The sequence below is a fragment of the Lutjanus erythropterus genome, chromosome 3 (assembly GCF_056507025.1).
Source record: "Lutjanus erythropterus isolate fLutEry1 chromosome 3, fLutEry1.hap2, whole genome shotgun sequence".
In the NCBI taxonomy this organism is placed as follows: Eukaryota; Metazoa; Chordata; class Actinopteri; order Lutjaniformes; family Lutjanidae; genus Lutjanus; species Lutjanus erythropterus.
Genome location: NC_139319.1, coordinates 30689592 through 30707570, shown reverse-complemented (window position 1 = coordinate 30707570; position 17979 = coordinate 30689592). Strand labels below are relative to the sequence as shown.

The 17979-nt window shown below is 40.0% G+C and overlaps 1 protein-coding gene across 2 annotated transcripts; it reads right to left on the bottom strand.

Annotated features, from left to right (window-relative positions):
- Window positions 1-1021: 1021 nt before the first annotated feature.
- Window positions 1022-17545, bottom strand: rasal3 (RAS protein activator like 3). Of its 2 annotated transcripts, XM_084715792.1 has the most exons (19): window positions 16638-17522; window positions 12572-12714; window positions 12074-12152; window positions 10956-11023; window positions 10764-10846; window positions 9784-9913; window positions 9575-9673; window positions 8813-9487; window positions 8550-8694; window positions 8314-8458; window positions 7944-8180; window positions 7570-7771; window positions 5308-5399; window positions 5096-5209; window positions 4193-4376; window positions 3766-3876; window positions 3473-3663; window positions 3035-3119; window positions 1022-1397 (listed from the first exon to the last, which is right to left on the bottom strand). In XM_084715792.1, the coding sequence occupies exons 1-19, from the start codon at window positions 17266-17268 to the stop codon at window positions 1287-1289; spliced, it is 3525 nt and encodes a 1174-aa protein (XP_084571918.1). In that variant the 5' UTR covers window positions 17269-17522; the 3' UTR covers window positions 1022-1286. The 2 variants fall into 2 exon arrangements, with proteins under 2 accessions (XP_084571918.1, XP_084571917.1); XM_084715791.1 differs by lacking the exons at window positions 1022-1397; window positions 3035-3119; window positions 3473-3663; window positions 3766-3876 and having other exon boundaries at window positions 4041-4376; window positions 5096-5170; window positions 16638-17545.
- Between the last annotated feature and the right edge of the window lie 434 nt (window positions 17546-17979).

The window sequence follows — 17979 nt, the reverse complement described above, 5'->3', positions numbered from 1 at the left end:
TGTTGAGGATAAAATTGAACATTAAATGTAAGTGCCAAAAACAATAACCTTTGATCATAAACTCGTCTCGATGGCACACACCAGTTTTGAAGTCCTATTGAAGGAGTTTGTTAAAATATAACGCAGTTTGACGAAATGTCACTATTTTCACAATAAAACATTACCAACGTCTTAAGGCTTTTCTGACCATAATTGAGTTATATGTGCTCAACCAAGCAGTATAAACCATGTAATTTCCTGTTGCCAGTGGGTGGTGCTATGGCTCTGATGGGATTATTGTCATGTAGATGTGTTCAAGCCTGGACTCTTATCAAATGTGAAGTTTGGTAGAGATTGAACCATTTACACTAAAGTTATACCAATTTCCAATGTTCATGGCGAGACATCCAAATTTATCGGCCTGTGTTCTGGCCCAAATTACTTTATGGTAACTTGGTTAAGTCCAGATGTGGTAAAATACTCCTGAGCACCATATGTTCTACATTACTAAAGGCCTTAAAACTATTTTTGGACTCATGGCCTATGATTACATAATAATTCAGGTGTCTACCATTTTAGTTTAGAGTATTCTTTCCTGGTTCAAGCAATGTTAAACACATTCACACGAAGTTAAATTACCATACACTAATTGGCATGTTTTGAATCTGGTTGGTGATTCAGCCTTGAATTATGTTACTGGATTAATAATACTGGTGCATCGGTGTGTAATCAGTATTTTAATGTCTGAGGTGGTGGTCATTTTAAATACTTAGATTGACACCATAGACTGCTGGAATCACATTTTATAGATGATGTTATGTTTTCACATAAAATAGTAATTGTAGCAGCCAGAAAGGTGTAGTGGAGTAGGCTTTGAAATGCATTATTTATATGTTGTGGAGTAGAAGTATAAAACAGCTTAAAATGATCATTCTCAATTAAAGTAGGGTGCAAGTACCTCAAAACAATACTGAAGTAAAGTAACTGAGTAGCTCTGCTTGTACCCACAATGACTCACTGCAGAATGCACTGAGAAAGGCACTTTAGATTGTGGTCCGTTTATTAATCATAAAGGTTTACATGTCAAACACATCTGTAGTTGAGATGCAGTGAAAAGCTGAAATGCAGACAGATCTTCAGTTGAAGTTGGCCCACTCACATCCATTCTGAATATGTTTACAAAATAAGCAGAGACCTGATCAGGAAACCATAACTGTGACTTCAGTCAGAAGTTTGCACATGAACTCTTTATATGTATTTACACAAAACTGTGATACTGCAGCTCTAACTCTTTTTGCTGTCAGTGTTCAGTTGCTGTTGATATGTGGCTTTTCAGGATGCTGTGTGTTGTTTTGGCCACTATTGCAGGCCTCAGTAAGCCGTTGAATGTCCTTCCGCAGGGCTGCAAACTGCTCCTCCTGTTAAAACATAGAAGACAGTCATGAAGATGTCTCTGTCAGCTCACTCATATATGCAGTTCCACTGCTGTATACTGTCAATGATGGGGTTTCTACACCAATACTTCAACTGTAAATACCTTAGCATAATGTAAAAGATGCATTGAATCAGAACTGATAACAACATAAACTGAATAAAAGCATACTATGCAGGATTTTCAATCAAACAATTTATAGACTTGAAAATAATCTGTCTTAATCATCATTTATGACCCACTAGAAGTGCATAGTAATGTCTTTATCTGCAGAGACTCTGCACTCAATCTGTTATTTTCAAAAACATCACACAGTATGTGAAGTTGGGACTCTATAAACTGGGGATAAACCGATTAATTGATCAACTGATTAACTGGGCTGGTTTAGTATTGGTCAAAAAATTAATTTTGAAATAACAGATGCCTGCACTCATCTGCAGGCAGCCTTGCCACTGCGGCTGCTGTGAAACAATGTTTTGGGAATTTTGGGAAGGTTTGTTTTGAGCGTTCAATACATGTTATAATGTAGTTGAATCACGTTGTTTCTAACATGACTGAATGACCTTAAATTCCAATCACATTCTGAAAACCACAGCATAACCCAATGTATTTTTCTATTTCATTAATTAATAAAAAATCAATCTGAAACAACAGATTACTGGCATATTACTAACAGTTTATATTAGATTGTTATGTGGGTGGAATAATGGAATAATATATGATTTTTTTTCTTTTTTTACATTGTCATTATTGGTCATCAGCTGCTCTGTTCTCTAAATATTGGCATCAGCACCATCACTACTATAAAAACAGCACCCAATTTATATGTCTCTGTCCTCTGTTCTGTCTGTATCATGGATGGACAACTATATAAAAAGCTGCAGGTCTGTGCAGCTTGCATGGGCTGTGCAAAGTGAGCAACCACATAGGGCCTCACACCTGACATGAAGTGAATGTACCCACAGCTGATTGCTTCATTTTTTTGTAATGACTTTCTAACCTGCTCTGTGGGTCAGCTAACAGGCTGATCAACATGTTACTTGTCTGAAAAAACACTTGCCCTGGTCCTGTTTCAAGTTTCACGCACATGCCTCACTTCCAACATATTTCATCTGGTCAAAATGTGAATGGTGCGTTTAAAACAGCAACTGACAAATCCTGCATAGTCTGCCTTTGAGTCCAAAATTAGAATTAGCACATTATCTATTCAACCACAGTTCAGGTGAAAAGGGCACCAAGCATGCACACGTTCAAATTAATTTGTGTTTTTTAAATTGCAGCATGATTCAAGTCTTTTGTGGGTCCAAAGTGTAATATATTGGTATGTCTCATTATATTTTCCATATTATCCCTACTAATAATACCAAGATTATGTACAACTGTTGTGTGTGGGATGCAAATAGTGAAAATATTCAGCGACAAAACACCCGGAAGTTTGAAATTTCACCTTGAAGCTGCTAAAATAACACATACTATAGTAATGAACTGTTCAAGCATGCTCAGTGTTTGATGTTTCTGCAGAGTTCAGTGCAGTTTTGACTGGTTGAGTACATAAAAAGTGAATTGTGAGTTGAAGTATTCCTTTAACGAATCTAGATTACTGACTTTCTTCATCTGTCTTACCAGTACGTTCATTCGTTCGGCTGCTGCAATGGCAACGCTGAGCTTCCTCTCATCCTCCTCCCTCTCCTCCTCAATCACACCCAGCCTGTGAAAGACACAGATAGAAGAGATGCTTACGCTAACAAGGACAGCACACCACAGTCACAAACAAATCTTATGGAAACATCAAATAATTTACTGATAATTAGTAATAACAATTACAACACACCCTATCCTCTCCTATCCCAATCCAAATGAAGCATCATTCATTAATCTCTATGAGATGAATTAAAGTTATAATTATAATTAAAGTTACGTGTAGAATAGACAGCAGACCGAATACACAGATGCATAAAAACACATGAAATGCAGGCTAAATTAAATATCTTTCATTTACAAACTGAATCCATTTGCTGACAAATGCAGCATGCACATTAGTGTTTGGCTCCACAATCTTACCTGAAGGTGGCACTGGCGAGCTGCTCTTCTCGCACATTCAGAAGCTCTTTGAGTTCTTGCACCTCAGCCTGCAGCACTGCATTCTGGTCCTGGCTTTGGTTAATGAAGTCCTCCAAGCGCTTTGCCATGTCCAGCTCACGCTCAGTCACCTGCTCTATTCCCAGTCGAAGCTCTGATAACTCTTGGGCATGCTGGTATGTGAATTACAAATTGAAATTCAGTGAAGTAATAATCAAATCATACATCATATCTGCAGAATTCTGTCACTTTAGTGGGTACAAGGTTTGACATACCCTGTCCAGTAAGCTGAAGTCCTCATTCTCAGTCTTCATCTCACTTGACTCCCTGTTTTGGCTGACTTTGATCCAGGGAACTGGTGCAGGTGCACGTTTGATACTGCCATTCTGAGACGAGATGAAAGACTGTCTATATGATTCCTTCTGATTAACCACACAAAGTTATACTATCTTTGTGTTAACATACATGTCAAAAATCTGTTAATTAGTATTGACCATTGCTTTTAATCATAGGACAGCTGAGGAAATGACAGGAAAGAGGGCAGAGAGGGAGAGGGGATGACATTCAGCAAATAGAGAGATCAAGATAGAAAAAGGTGTAGTATTAATTGCAGTATTTATTGCAGTGACATGAATACATGATCTGTTGAGCTTTGCAGCCAAAATAGTCAAGCCAGTTCTCAAAGTTCCTCTTTGTACTCACAGTTTTTGGTGATGAGATAAGTGGCTGGATGGTCTCCATCTCTGGTTCATGGTCAGCTGTCGGCAGAGTTTCAGAACTCGTCTGTCTCTTCAAGCCGTGTTTGTGACCAGGTCGTCTGTGTGGTGCACTCTGAGTTCTGGCTACAGGCTTCCGCTCTTTTATACTCCTCCGGGTCCTGCCATCCCTGTCAAATGAATGGACGTATCAAGTTTAAGTTCCATATGCCAAATGATGGCATATGGAAAAGTGGCATATCATTTTTGCAGATCAAATCATTCTACATATATAGTGCACACTGTGCATGTCCTGATCTGAGTAATGGATACCTGCCATAATACTAACCACAAACACATTGTAGTTAATTATAGTGAAACTTCTTTTGTACATGCTGCATATATTCCAAATCAGAGTCCTGCACTAGCGCAGATATCTGTGGATTAAACTGTGGGACGGATAAATAAAATATTTATATAAATTCATGTGTACAGGCATGGGTAAAAATTAGCTTAACACGAGTGGACAGGAAATGTTATCAAGCCTAATCAGCCTTTGACCTTTAATTTCACATCCAGCCAAACACAGATATGTCACTGATCCAACAGCTGTTAGCTCTTAGCTAGTATATCAAAAATAGCCAGTGAAGAATACCAAATTGTGGATAATACATTGTCAAAGGCCAAGTCGTACATTTGGAAGAACTTCAGTGTGATCAGAGACTGTAAGAGTAAGACTGTGAGTGGCTTTGCTGCTTGTGAAAAGGTGGAACAACATTAATAGCTGCAGGTGCACAGGTGCTGCTCATGATACTCATAGTATTGACCTAAAAAGGCTGTGGAATGAATATTGACATCTATAAAGCAACACTGGCTAACAAACTGTATCACAGACACGCAACTACCATACCCGTCTCGAAGGCCTTTGGAGTCCACAGGAAGCTGCTGGAAGGATGACTGGTGAGGGCTGTAGTTTTTCAAATCTCTAGGAGGAACGTACGATGGCTTATTTTGTCCCATTTGGCTGCAAGAATGCACTTGCTTAAGTAAAATGTGACATCACAGTGTCCGTGCTCATAATACATCACAAGTTCAAGTCCAAGAAATGTGCCTGAAACATACCTGTTAATTATGATCCGTGGTGCGTCAGGGCCCAGAGAATCTGTGATCTGGTTCAGAATCGAAGGCAGAGGGTGCAGCTTGTCAATTGTGTCCTGAGATAGAAACAAGCTGCATGTTAGATGGTATTTAGTATACTCAGTGTCCTGAGACGTTGTGTGGAAAAGAAAAATGCCATTAAGGCAAGCTGTACATGTAAATGTCAATCAGATTGTAGTCAGCTGTGCCTAGCACCATCCAGAGCTAGTCTGGTAGATTGAAATGAAAATCTCTCATTGCAAATATCCAGACAGATAGCAGGGGTTGAGCTTTTATCTTAATCTCTTGTTTTGGGGGTGCTCCCATAGCTCAGTTGGTAGAGTGTTCGCCTCATGTACAGAGGCTGTCGGTCCTCTGCAGCGGTTGCTGATTCAATTTCTGCCTGTGACCCGTTTGCTGCATGTCATTCAACCTCTCTGTACCCCCTTTCCTGTCATATTTTCAGCTGTCATTATCCAAAATAAAGGCACATTTCCCCTGTTTATTGCTGAGTGTCTAGGAGAGACAAAAATGTGAAAATGTGAGCTATCACGCTACATTTAAAGCTCAAGAAGGCAAGATTGTTTTAGTGTAATTGAAAAATAATTTCCTAAAAACCTTTCAGCATATTGTAAATCAGATGTTCTGAACGAGAGCTACACTTCTGCACCTCCTCTATGGCTCTGTTTTCAGCATTTAGAGAATCTGCCCCGTGACGGTAGACTTAAACCAATTACAGGTCTTTTATGACTTTGGGGACTCCTCCTACTTCCTTCCTTTGGTGAAACCTTGAATCAATGACAGAAATGATTGCAGGACAAGTCGTTATAAAACGGCATTATAATAAAGAGCCTAAAGAGCAACATGCTCAACCCAGGAGTTTGTCAGCCCACTTGGTTACTTTGGAGTTCACCTTCAGCTGTATTCATTCACGTGTATCGCAGAGTTTTGCAGAGTGCCAAGAGGACCAGGCGAAGTTGAGAGACAGAGCCGACAGACAGCTGCTCAGAGTCGGGGAGCTCTGCGGACAAGGGCCGGCAGCAGACTGGCGTTTCTGGAGGTAAAAACCACTGGAGTTGCTGTGGTGCTGCCTACTTTACTGGCAAGAGAGGAGCTCAGAGTTTATATTTCAAACTTTTGGGATTAAAAAGAGGATTTATCTTCACTTTTGCTTCTGCAGCAGCGATGAAGAAATCGTGGAGCCGTTGGTCTGGCCAGATGAGAGCTCAGCGTTTGTTTTTGAAACTTTTCAGATGAAAAAGCGTATTTATTTTTACTCCTGTCTCTCAGCCCGTCTGCAGCAGTGGTTCATGAAACAATTACAGATGTGCTGACCAGCCAGATGAGAGCTCGGAGTTTGTTTTTTAAACTTTTAGGATTAAAAAGTGGATTTATCTTCATGTTTGCTTGTAAACCTCTGCAGCAGCACCATGGAGGAGCCCACCGCGCTGTTTACAGGTAAATGACACACAATTACAGTCACTGTGCTTTTGTAGTGACATTTTTGGCCGCGAGTCAAACCATGTTGTCGTTGAATTGGATTTACATGACCACTTAGATTTCTGCGAGACGTGCCCGACATGAACCGCGAACAGTCATGCAGTCATGACCACGGCCCAACAGTGGCGAGCCTCCTTTCTGTCTCCCTCCAACAAGCGTGTTTTGTGATACTGAGCTCATGTGCATGCAGGAGAGCAGAGAGCAGAGACGTTTTTAAAAATCTATTTTCAACTCTCGGTACTTCTGTATCCTCACACTGAATCTTTATGCCTTTAACTGTAGTTTCTCTCATCTGTCTGTGTTTTTACTGTCAGGTGTCTGTTTTATTACACACAGTTGATGTCTATCATTCTGTGCTCGTTCACGATTGCCTCCGTAAACTGTTGCTTGTGTGCCTTGTGCACCTGTGCTAATTATATTGCATCTTCCCAGAGTAATTTCAGTCAGCAGCTTCTATGGCAGCACAGTCTCTCCCTCTCTTCTCACACCTTGCACATACAGGCAGGAGAGAGAATAAGTAACTACAGTTATGGAGACACTTGTGTTTCTGTTGTGTTGAAACTTCACAACAGCACAGAGAACAGGCAGCAGCACAGTCAAGTGGGGTGATGGAGGGCATAGTTGCAGCATTTAGTGATGAGAAGACTGGTTTGTCTTGTTTCCTGTTTGTTCAAGTACACTCAAATGATAACTGCTGTAACCTTTGGAACTTACCACAAAACTAGACTTATTGGTTTATTGTCTCACCTGGTCCTTCTGATGGATGATGTCCACCAACAGGCCATGCAGCACAGCCAAGCGCAGAGGCAGGTCCACATAACCATCGAAGGAAGTCATTGGTATGTCAGTGTCTGAACTGGACACTGTTTGTAGAAAGTTCCTCATTCCATCCCAGTGCTGCTGCAGGAATTCGTTCATAAAGAGCATGTATTCCTCCTTTTCTCCGAACCTGAACCAGAAGAAAAGTTTTCAATTACTTAAACCACTTCAGGTAAATTAAGAAAATATATTTATTCCCATTTCTAGAATATGTATCTTTTCTGTGTATCAAAATATGTTTTGCTCAGGTATAAAAGCACAAATTTGATCTATTCAATTTCATCTAAGCAGAGGACACTCACAGGGTGAAGTTGGCCAGATTCTGGATGACTTTGGCGGTTAAGGTGAGGGTACGCAGGGTGTTTGGCTCTGGATAAGGCTGTGTTAGACCAAAAAGAGAGGGACTGAGGATAGCAGGACATAAGAAACGAAGGAAGAGGGAGGCAGATATGAGACGCTGGCCAATCTCTGGTCTGCCCTGGTCTTCACAGAGCTCCACCCAGCTAGAGAAGATCTTGTTTAACTCTTCAGGAAAGGGTCTGTTGGCAAGGAACATGTCAAGCATCAGCTCTGAATTTGACTTTTTTTAATCAGCTCAAATATGACAACAGAGCTAAATATTAAATATTTGTTAATTGATATCATTTTCTATGATGGCCTGCCTTCTCTTACCCATGGAGCTTAACAATCTTTTGCACCACCTCCTCGCAAGTTTCCCTCAAATGCTTCTGATTGTTTGACAGTTCAGATGCAGGGCATTTACGAGGGTCAACTTCACAGTTCTCCACCGAGGCATAAAGGCGAGTGATAAAGTCCCCTGCATTTAAAAAGACAGTTCAGTTTAGAGAAAACAAAGTACCAACCAATACCATTTACAAGACACCACCAATGCCACTGGACCACCCTACCTAGCGTGTCAATGAGGTACTTCTGGCCAACCAGCTTCATGTACTCATCAATGGCTTTAGTGGCCAGTGTGTTCTCTCTGAAGATCAGTGCCTCCTTCTCTCCTAGACGCTCCACCTCGACACTGCCCAAGTCAATGAGGAACTCCTAAAGAGTACATATTAAAAAAAAACATATGCCTGGTTATTTATTGATTTGTATTTTTTTTTTTAAATCAAATTATGTTTGAGATCAATTTCCCAATTGTGGTATTTTTATACTCCACCTTGGCTTTGCCAATACTCTGCAGTACGTGGACCAGAGCTCCTGCAAGCTCTTCCTTCTCCTTCACATTCAGAAGTGGCTCCAGGCTTCTGCACATTTCCACATAATCCACTGTCACATACTCAGCAAACTCTTTGTATTTCTCCATGGGCAACACTTGCAAATTCTGGAAACGGGCCTTGATCCGGAGTGAGGCCTGTGGCCCCAGCAGTTCTTTGTTCCCTGCTGAGCCTGAGGCCTTGTAAGGAGTGATGGGATACCACTTTTCCTGATAGGTCCTCCCTCTGATCTCAGCCAAAGGTATGGCCACGCTGCCCAGTGGGTGCAGACTGGTCTCGTCTCGGGAGTGACGCTTCTTCTTGGGGTCTTCTTCACGGAAGAGATGCAGGGTGATTTGGGAGACAGAGGGCAGGTTGTCTAGCTCAAAGAATTCACCCCAGAATAACGGACACCCTCCAGCCACACCTCCGCTGACCCCTAGGCCTCCTGTAGACCCAGTAGCATTGTCCCCTGCCAAACTGGAGCGGTTGGCCGCCTTGCCAACAGCTCCGCTGCTGGTCCGGGCAAACAGGGTCCCATCCAGGTGTACTTCACAGTAATAACGCCGTTTGGGTGGCAGATCCTTAGCTTCATTTATCCACAGACTCAGGGAGTTTTCTGTGCGCTCGATATTATCCTGTGAACAATGATGCATTTAGCTCCTTTTATAAGCATCTGGATTTTGCATGACTTTTTTTGTGAAACAAAATGGTTAATGCCTTACCTTATTGGGCTGGGCAGCCCGCCTTAGGTCTTCAATCCAGCGGTCACGTTCAGCAGCTGAGGAGCAGCCAAAGCAGTGGGTGTTCTCAGAGTTTATCACCTATAAGTACATTGAAACCAACAGAATTGTGTTAACCTTACTGTTAACCTTGATGCTCCTTGTGGAGCCTGAGCAAACATCATAGACAGAATGTACCAGTCAAAGTGTACCTCAAAGCAGTACTTCTCCCCTAGAATGGAGCTGTGGACCGGCCTGATGACAGTGCTGGTGTCTGCACTCAGATCTAGACTCCCCACTGCACTGACTGGAATTGACACAGACTCCCGGGAACCATAGTGCCTTCAAAATAAACAGAGCAGAGAAAGTTTGCCAAAATAGATTTGATAAAAATGTCAGATGGTGTCAAATTCTATGATTTGTCAAGGGTAATATTTTCTTTTCTCATTGTTCCACCAATGGGACATTATTGCTATGTAGAACTTTCATAGATTCATTCATTGTCCCCAGAGATATTAGCCTACTGACTTTGGTGAGTTCCTGAGGTTTTGAGCACAAATATGAAGGCAACATCTGTTTGGGTTTTTTGTTTCGTTCTTTTTTTTTTTTTTTTTTGGTGACATGTCTTTGCAATTATGGGATGGATTTTTGTAAATTCGGTTCAAATATCCAGGGTGCCACGATGATGATGCTCGGACTTTTCTGATACTCTGACTTTTCCTCTAGTGCCTCCAGCAGTTCAAAGTTATGTAGTGTTGAAACTTCTCCAAGTAACCGACATCTGCACTCTGTATCATTTTAACGGTACTGATACACAGCCCTAATCCCCATTACCTGTGGTAGACCTACAGGCATTCATGCCCCCTCTGAAGGATATGTTCATTACTTTGATTTATTTGGTTTATGGGGGAACAAATAATTCTTACAAACTGATGACATTCCCATCAGCCTTGGTTATACTTTGTGTCTCGTGCTAATTAGCAAATGTTTGTGCGATAAAATGCTAAACTAAATTGATGAACTTGGTAAACATGATACATGCAAAACATCAGCATGTTAACATGTCGTTGTGAGAATGTTAGCAATTTTTGGAAAAAAACAACAACTTTGGGCTACAAAAACAGCACAATAAAATGTTTGAATGTCCAACTATTAATGGACTTAAACTTCAAACATTATAATCAAACTTTACCTGCTTCCTTTGAGTCCTATCGGGTTTAGTTGGGTATTACTATTCCTTTTGGCCTTGTTCTCAAGACGTCGCTTGATCAGCGCCTAAGGGGGAAGAAGGCAAGCATTGTGTATGAGAGAAATTATGTATTACATCAACAGGAAATGTAGAGTTAGCACAAAGATTATTATCTCTTGTGTGTAAAATACTTACTCTCACACCGCCATCTTGGTTCTTTGGTCGAGGGCCACCCGGCATGCCCATGTGGTCAGGACTACATTCTAAGTATCAGGAAAAGTAGAGACTTTAATACTGATAATGAACTGAAATTGTATTTTTTTAATGTATTCTCATGTGTGTTAGAGTTAGGCGATTACACAATCAAATATCCATTACTGGCACTCTCTGAGTCAAGACCCATTTCTCAAAACTGACAGTCAAAATTCAGACACTTGTCATTACATCAAAACCACTGCCAGCACTCATTTCACTCACTGAGGAAGAACTAAACCCTCAAAACATAAGTCTAGATTGTGAAACAAATACTTTGAAGATTATGCCATGCAATACAGGATGTGGTTATTAGCTGGAACAGCAGCAATCTAAGTAGAGTTTACTAATTGTGTATACTTCACAAGCAGACATTCTTATTATTGAAATCAATTTAAAGATCGGAGTGGATGCAATTAGAAAATCACATCCTGCCATCATTTGCTCCGATTTGTCTCTCCAATGTCACTTTTCTAACCCTTCGGTTTCAAAGGAATGATCAAAATCATCAAAGACGTAAATGTAGAAACTTACGATCTACACTACTTTTTTGCTTACCCAAAGCCCCACCACAAACAATCCAGCGCCTAAATCCCATCATTTAGTCTGGAGGTGTGCCACAGTCCTACTTCAGTTTGTGTCCCTTTAAAAGTTGCCTTCCTCTCTTCATTAACATATGATGATGGTGACACCGATCCAACTAGCCAAAATCAATCCACAATCTGTCACTTCCACAGTGTAGTTTCAGAGCTTCTGCTCAGCAGAACAACAGAGTTAAGAGGAAGCATACACTAACTACGTCTTCGTTATCTCTCTACAAGCCTTCTCAAGCTTTCATTGGACTGCTAGAACACCCAGGCGTGATGTTATCTTCCCCAAAAAAAGTAGAGGAAGCAATTTGACAGTCACTCGCACGCAGAAACATTCAGCTATTTCCTCTGTGACTGCCTGCAGAATCATGTTTAGTGGTGCTGTGATGTCAGGAGCTGTTAGGCTCGTCATACGATTTTTAAATTTTGTTCAATTTATATACAGCATGTGTGTGTGGGTAGTGCATTAACCTGTGTCGATATCTACGAGGTTCTGCATGCTGAGGTTGGACAGGCAACTGCTGACACGGTTTCGAGTCCACATCACTGGCTGAGAAAGACACACACATATACACACAAAAGTTAAAGGACATCTCAAGAGGGCTTTTAGACATGATTTTAGCATGATTTAAACCATGACCAACAGAGGACCTAAAAAAATTGCCCTGTGGGTTTGGTGGTCCCCTGTTGGTGAGTGTGTAACCAAGGTGCTGACATCCACTGTTAGATACACACACACACACACACACACACACACACACACACACACACACACACACACACACACACACACACACAATGTATAAATAAATATAAATATAATGTCACTCAAAATTAAATGACTCTGAAGACTAAGTGTTATGTTTTCACCTATCTGCTGATTTTAATCCTCATGTTTGCACTGTGTCTGCAGGTGTAATAAACTTGTGAACTGGTGATTAGGTGTGTACTGTATGTGTGTGTAGGTACCTCTTCCTCTGGAGAAATGAGAATTTGTCCATCTTCAAGAGTACAGTTGCTAATGTCCCACAAAGGCACCTCCTGAGGCGGGGCCCACTGTAGTCTCGGGAGGCTACAGCCGGTGGGGACAGCTGATCCTGGTTCACCCACATCTGTTTCATAAGCAGACATTAACGCACAAACACACGCATTGATACTCATGACCGACCACACAGCTTACAGAGAACTGACACAGAAGTCTATCCACACCACACAATCACATTACAGACACATTCAGCAAAATCAATAACTTCTCTCAAGCAATTTGTCTCATTCTGGAGATCTAACTACAGTCAAATAAATATTGCAAGAATATAATTGCAGGCACATGCAGACCCATGTTTGTTATTTATTTATGATAATCGTGGCACTTATCTCCTGTAGCACTTGGCCACTCCTTTTTGTGGAGTTGGCAGAATTACTGATGCTATCGCTCTTACTTCATGACACACCAGGATGAGTTGCGCACTTCCTGTGGTGCCTCTGCTGTTTTGTCTTCATTTACACTTCCTTCAACTTTTCTATGTTAAAATATTCTCCTTTTTAAGAAGCTTAATTCATGACATTTGTTTTGCTAAAGTATACTAATGTACAGACTGAAAATAACTGTTAGATCCTTATAATTGTTTGTTAGTTAATAGGTAATAAGGCCTATATAAGTTATTTTAAGATGCTTGTTAACATTGTGTCTTTTTTTTACTTTTCTTTTTATTAAATTTTATAAACAAAAGAAAATAAATAAATAAATAAACTAATTTGGAAAGTTTTGTTAAGTATAGAAAAGAATATCCATAAAAAAAACTAAACAAACAAACAAACAAAAAAACACCCTGAAGGAACAAACGCTGCAGTAAATTGTGACTAAGAATGAATAAGCGAATAAATTTAAAAAGAAACTGTACAGCAATGTGATATTGACATCAACAGATGGAGCAATCAGTTACTGCCCCCCTGGGATAAGTAAGTCAGAGTTTCTGGAGGAACTGTCCAATTTGTTATTGACATCGTAAGTCACTTTCTACAGAAGAAGCGCAGCTGTTATCTGTGAAAACCACATGTCAGCTGAGGGGACCTGTGGGGCAGACAATCACAGCAAGATGCACTTTTTAGCCAAATATAAAAGAAGTGTTAACAGAGATCTGACATCCTTATCAAAGAAATTGTCCAAAGTATGGTGCAACAAGTAAAGCAAAGGAATCTCCTGTTTGCCGGTAACCTCCTGAATTACAGAGTGAACCTCTTTCCACAATACTTGGATAGACTGACACTGACACGTGAAAAAATGTACCTTGGTTTTTACATTTAAAACAGGTGTATAATAAATACTGTGAAAAACAACAACAAAAAAAATTTGTTCATGTGGAGAAATAGAAGTGTATTTGGGAAAGATGATCTTGCAGATTTTGGTCCAGTCAGCAGAGTTAAATGTTGCCCTCAGATCACGACGGCTTCAGGGAATCGTACACAGACAAGTCAGAGTGACGCAGCCGAGTATAAAACTTTGAAATTACGCCCTTTGGAGACCTGGCCGAAACCAATATATCATCTAACTCTGACAGTTTATAGCAAATCCTGTTCTTCTTTAAAAGAGATTCTGTAAAATGACGAATTTGGAGATACTTGAAAAAAATCACATTTCTTCTTAATAAGACTGCAAAAGTATTAATAATATCATCATAAACATGTTTACTGTTAGATTATAAGACATTTTTAAGAATTTCTAAGAAATGTGTTAACAGTTAAGAATGTTATTTAAAAACCGTTTCATTTTCTTGTAATTGTTTATAAAAGTGTTGCAAACACATTTATTGAGTTTAACAAACTTGCATATTGTGTCATTATTAAACCTTTACTAAGCTATTTTATTAATTAATTAAGCTTAATAGATACTTTACTATGCATTTATCAGCAGTTAACTGTAATTTCTGCATCTACCAGATCTAAAGTAAGAACAATGCCTTGTCAGTGTTATGAAATAGTGGCAAAAAGCAAAGTTAGCTGCTGACAAATGCACAATAAAGAATGTAAAGTATTAATCTTAAAGAAAGCAAGAAAAGGCTTCGTAAAGATTTAACAATGACATAGTAGGTAAGTACTTGTCATATCTTATAATCGAACAATAAACATGGCCATGGTGCTATTATTATCACTTATATAGTCTTATGAACACTTAATAATGTTAAAAAGCATCTTATATGGATTTACAAGGGCTTTATTAGCTATTAACTAATCCGTATTATGAGGACTTTAATATAAAGTATTACTTAAATAACAGTTAAGTAACTGCAAGTATGATGAGAGCTATGATCAATGTAGGACAGTTTTAGTATAATATATAAATACATATAAAGAGATAGATGATAAGGTATGGCAACAATAAAACATCTGTTAGGCTAAAAAGTAAGAGAAATGATGTGGGAACTGACTTTTTAGAAAATGAATGAGATTTTTTTTTTTTTTTTTTACCTCTTAATGTATTTTTAGTATCTAGATAAAGTCTCTTGTACAGCTGGATGATTATTGCTCAGTCTGTTTTTTTTTTTTGTTTCTCTCAGTTTCTATAGTCAGGTACTTTGCCATAGTATCCTGTCAGCTGAGGCCCAAATATGTGCTTAGTTTTGTTGTATACTAGGTGCTCTTCTCAAAGTGGCCCTGATGTTGGCTTAACTGAAGGATAAAAGGTCAGACCAGCCTCAGTACCAGCCAGCTGAGGGGACTTCCTTTTATTTTCAGCTACTGTTATTCTGTGCAACACGCAGGGTAACTTGTTTAGATATGGCTCTAGGTTTGATCAATCTTTTATGGGTTCTTAAAAGTAAAGAATATTGAGATAATTCAGACTTGACTTTATTTTTTTCTTTGTACACTGTTGAACTTTGTGTACAGGGTTTTAGTTGGAACCATGTGGCTGATTACATTTCTCATAAAGTAAGCATATATTGCTGTTGCTTTTAGTTCCTTCACAGCAGAACGGAAGTTTCCAGTGGGAGTGGTTTTGTAAATCTAGAGCAGTATAGGTATTGGTTTGTTGTTTTTCAGTTACACTTGCATTTAAGTTCTCTTTAATTTCTCTGCAGTTTTGACCTTTGTTAGAAAGTAATGGTTTTAGTCTTTGTCATTTTCACTGTCTGGGTCTGACAGATACTGATACAGTCTCTGTTCTGCTTAAGTCTTTTTCAGTGGGAGAGAAAATGACAAGATCATCTGTACATAACAGGCATTGCTGTGCCTAAAAAAGTGTCTACTCTTGCTTCATACATTCACACACAACTTTATGTTTACCACTGAGCTTTACCACTGAGCTTACCATCAGATTTATTGTTTGTGAGGTGTGTTCTGACACAGCGTTCTGTCACACCATGAAATTTAATTACGAATATTCTGCTGGTAAATGTTGTTTAAGATGCCATCATAATTACAAGAGTTGTTCTTCAAGTTCTAAATCAATGATAGATTGATACAGTGATGTCTGGTCATTTTTAGTATTTTTTCCAGATTGTATAACTTCTGTGCTTTTGCTTTGAATATGGAAGATGTAATTGCAAATAACGATTTTTAAAATAGCTTTCAATTTATCTCTAATTTAAATGTACACTTCGGAGTAAATAAGGCCAGTTTCCCAGAATTTAACCCCCATGGACTGCAACTAGTTTTGTAGAAACTGATCTATTTTTGATCTTTCCACTTTGATCCCTTCCTCCCGTTAAGTCCCTTCTCAAAATCATATTAAGTCCAGCCTTTCTCTAAGGCTGTGTTGTTATTACTGGGTTTGTCTAATAACAGTAATACAGCCATGTATACCACGTGTCATTGTGAATCAAGTCACACATACTCCACCTACTGTAATGTGTCACTGAATGATCCTACGTGCAGTAGTACATGAAAACAAAATGTCGTTGAGTGCATTTTATGTGTTTAAAATATCAAGATTTATCATTCCAACAACTGATCAATCTTTGAGTGTCCTGAAAAGCACTATATAAGTGTAATGTATTATTATCATTATTATTATTGCTTTCAGATTACGTGGCATTACCTGGCATCAAGTTGGGGGTGCTGCTCCGACTCTGCAGCTTGGGCCTTTTGAGCTTCTGGGACACAGTCCGCAGGTACTTTTTAAAGAGCGCCCCTCCACCTCCTTTCTGTGCGGGGTCTGCAGATGAGACCCCTGAGGCTTCTGCACCAGCTGACGATGAAGCTGCTTGAGTTGCATTGCCAGAGCTGGAAGAAGGGGCCAGGGCTGCTAACAGTGCCCCGGGAGGTTCAGACAGGGCCCTCCTGAAGGGGTTCTTTTTGGTTCCTCCGGCACCTTTCTCCAGCTTGGCTCCGTCCCCACCTTTCTCCACCTTTGAATTTTTGTCTCCAGGGTCTTCACTCAGGGCCTTGCGCCAGTTCTGCATCTTGTTCCATTTGTTGGTGGAGGCCTTCTGAATCCTCTCAATTGTAGATGTGGAAGAAGAAGCTGTTCCTGCTTCTCCTTCTTCTTTGACCTCATCGAGCGTTCCCCTGGAGCCGGTGTGCCACTTGTATGTGTTGAGGGGATCGGCGGTCTCAGGTGTTTGTCCTTGCGGAGGGTCCACAGGAGATTCCCTCTCCTTCTCTGGTGATCCCTGCTCCTTTGGTGGCTGTTGAGCTCCAGGCTCTAAATCCTTTTCCTCAGTGCCCATTTCAGATTTACAGGTGGTGAGAGCCGAGTTCTGTCACTCCTCTCAGGGATGCATCAAAGAAAATTCAAATACCTTTGTACAAAACCTTGCCTGCTGCTCCTCTGATTTACTACTATCGTATAAGGATGATGAAGAACTCTACGCCTCCACAGGTTATATCTCACTGCTTCACTTGTTTCCTGTCTTGCAAAACGTCATCCGGCAACTGCATGCGACAGCCTGTGGTTGCTCTGCAGCAGCTCCCAAGTTCTCTCACTCACGGGCCACTTGCTTCCTCATGAAGTGGTACAGAGAAGTTAACGCACCTACAGACATCACCCTGTTTTTCTGCCTTCTATGTTTTCACTCAGTACTTCCCTTCTTCTTCACACTATTTTTTGTGCCTTTTACATTTTCACTCTATACTTCCGTTCTTCCTCACTTTGCATTCTGCTTTAATATATAAGGTTCATCTCCAATTTGTCTCTGATGTCCTTTTGAACACATGACCCAGAAATCAGCTAGAAATCAGTAGGTTCTTATCAGCTCATACTTCACTTCGAAAAAAACTTGTTTGTTTCTCAGTTCTTGAGTCATTTAGTCTGTCGCAGTATGACTGTGAGAAATATGGTTTCATGTTCAGTACATGTAAATGATGAGTTTGCAGGACACAGCTTCAATTCTATCCTCTTTCCTCTAGTGTGACTCTTATAAATCAGTGATTCAGATACA

What these genes read in the sequence shown, in the direction of transcription:
- rasal3 (XM_084715792.1), bottom strand. Translation starts at nt 17,268, where the DNA reads ATGGGCACTGAGGAAAAGGATTTAGAGCCTGGAGCTCAACAGCCACCA. An exon ending in CCTCGTAGATATCGACACAG is followed by an intron (nt 11,024 to 12,073) that starts GTTAATGCACTA and finishes CCTGATACTTAG; the next exon opens with AATGTAGTCCTGACCACATG. An exon ending in GGGCTGCCCAGCCCAATAAG is followed by an intron (nt 9,488 to 9,574) that starts GTAAGGCATTAA and finishes CATTGTTCACAG; the next exon opens with GATAATATCGAGCGCACAGA.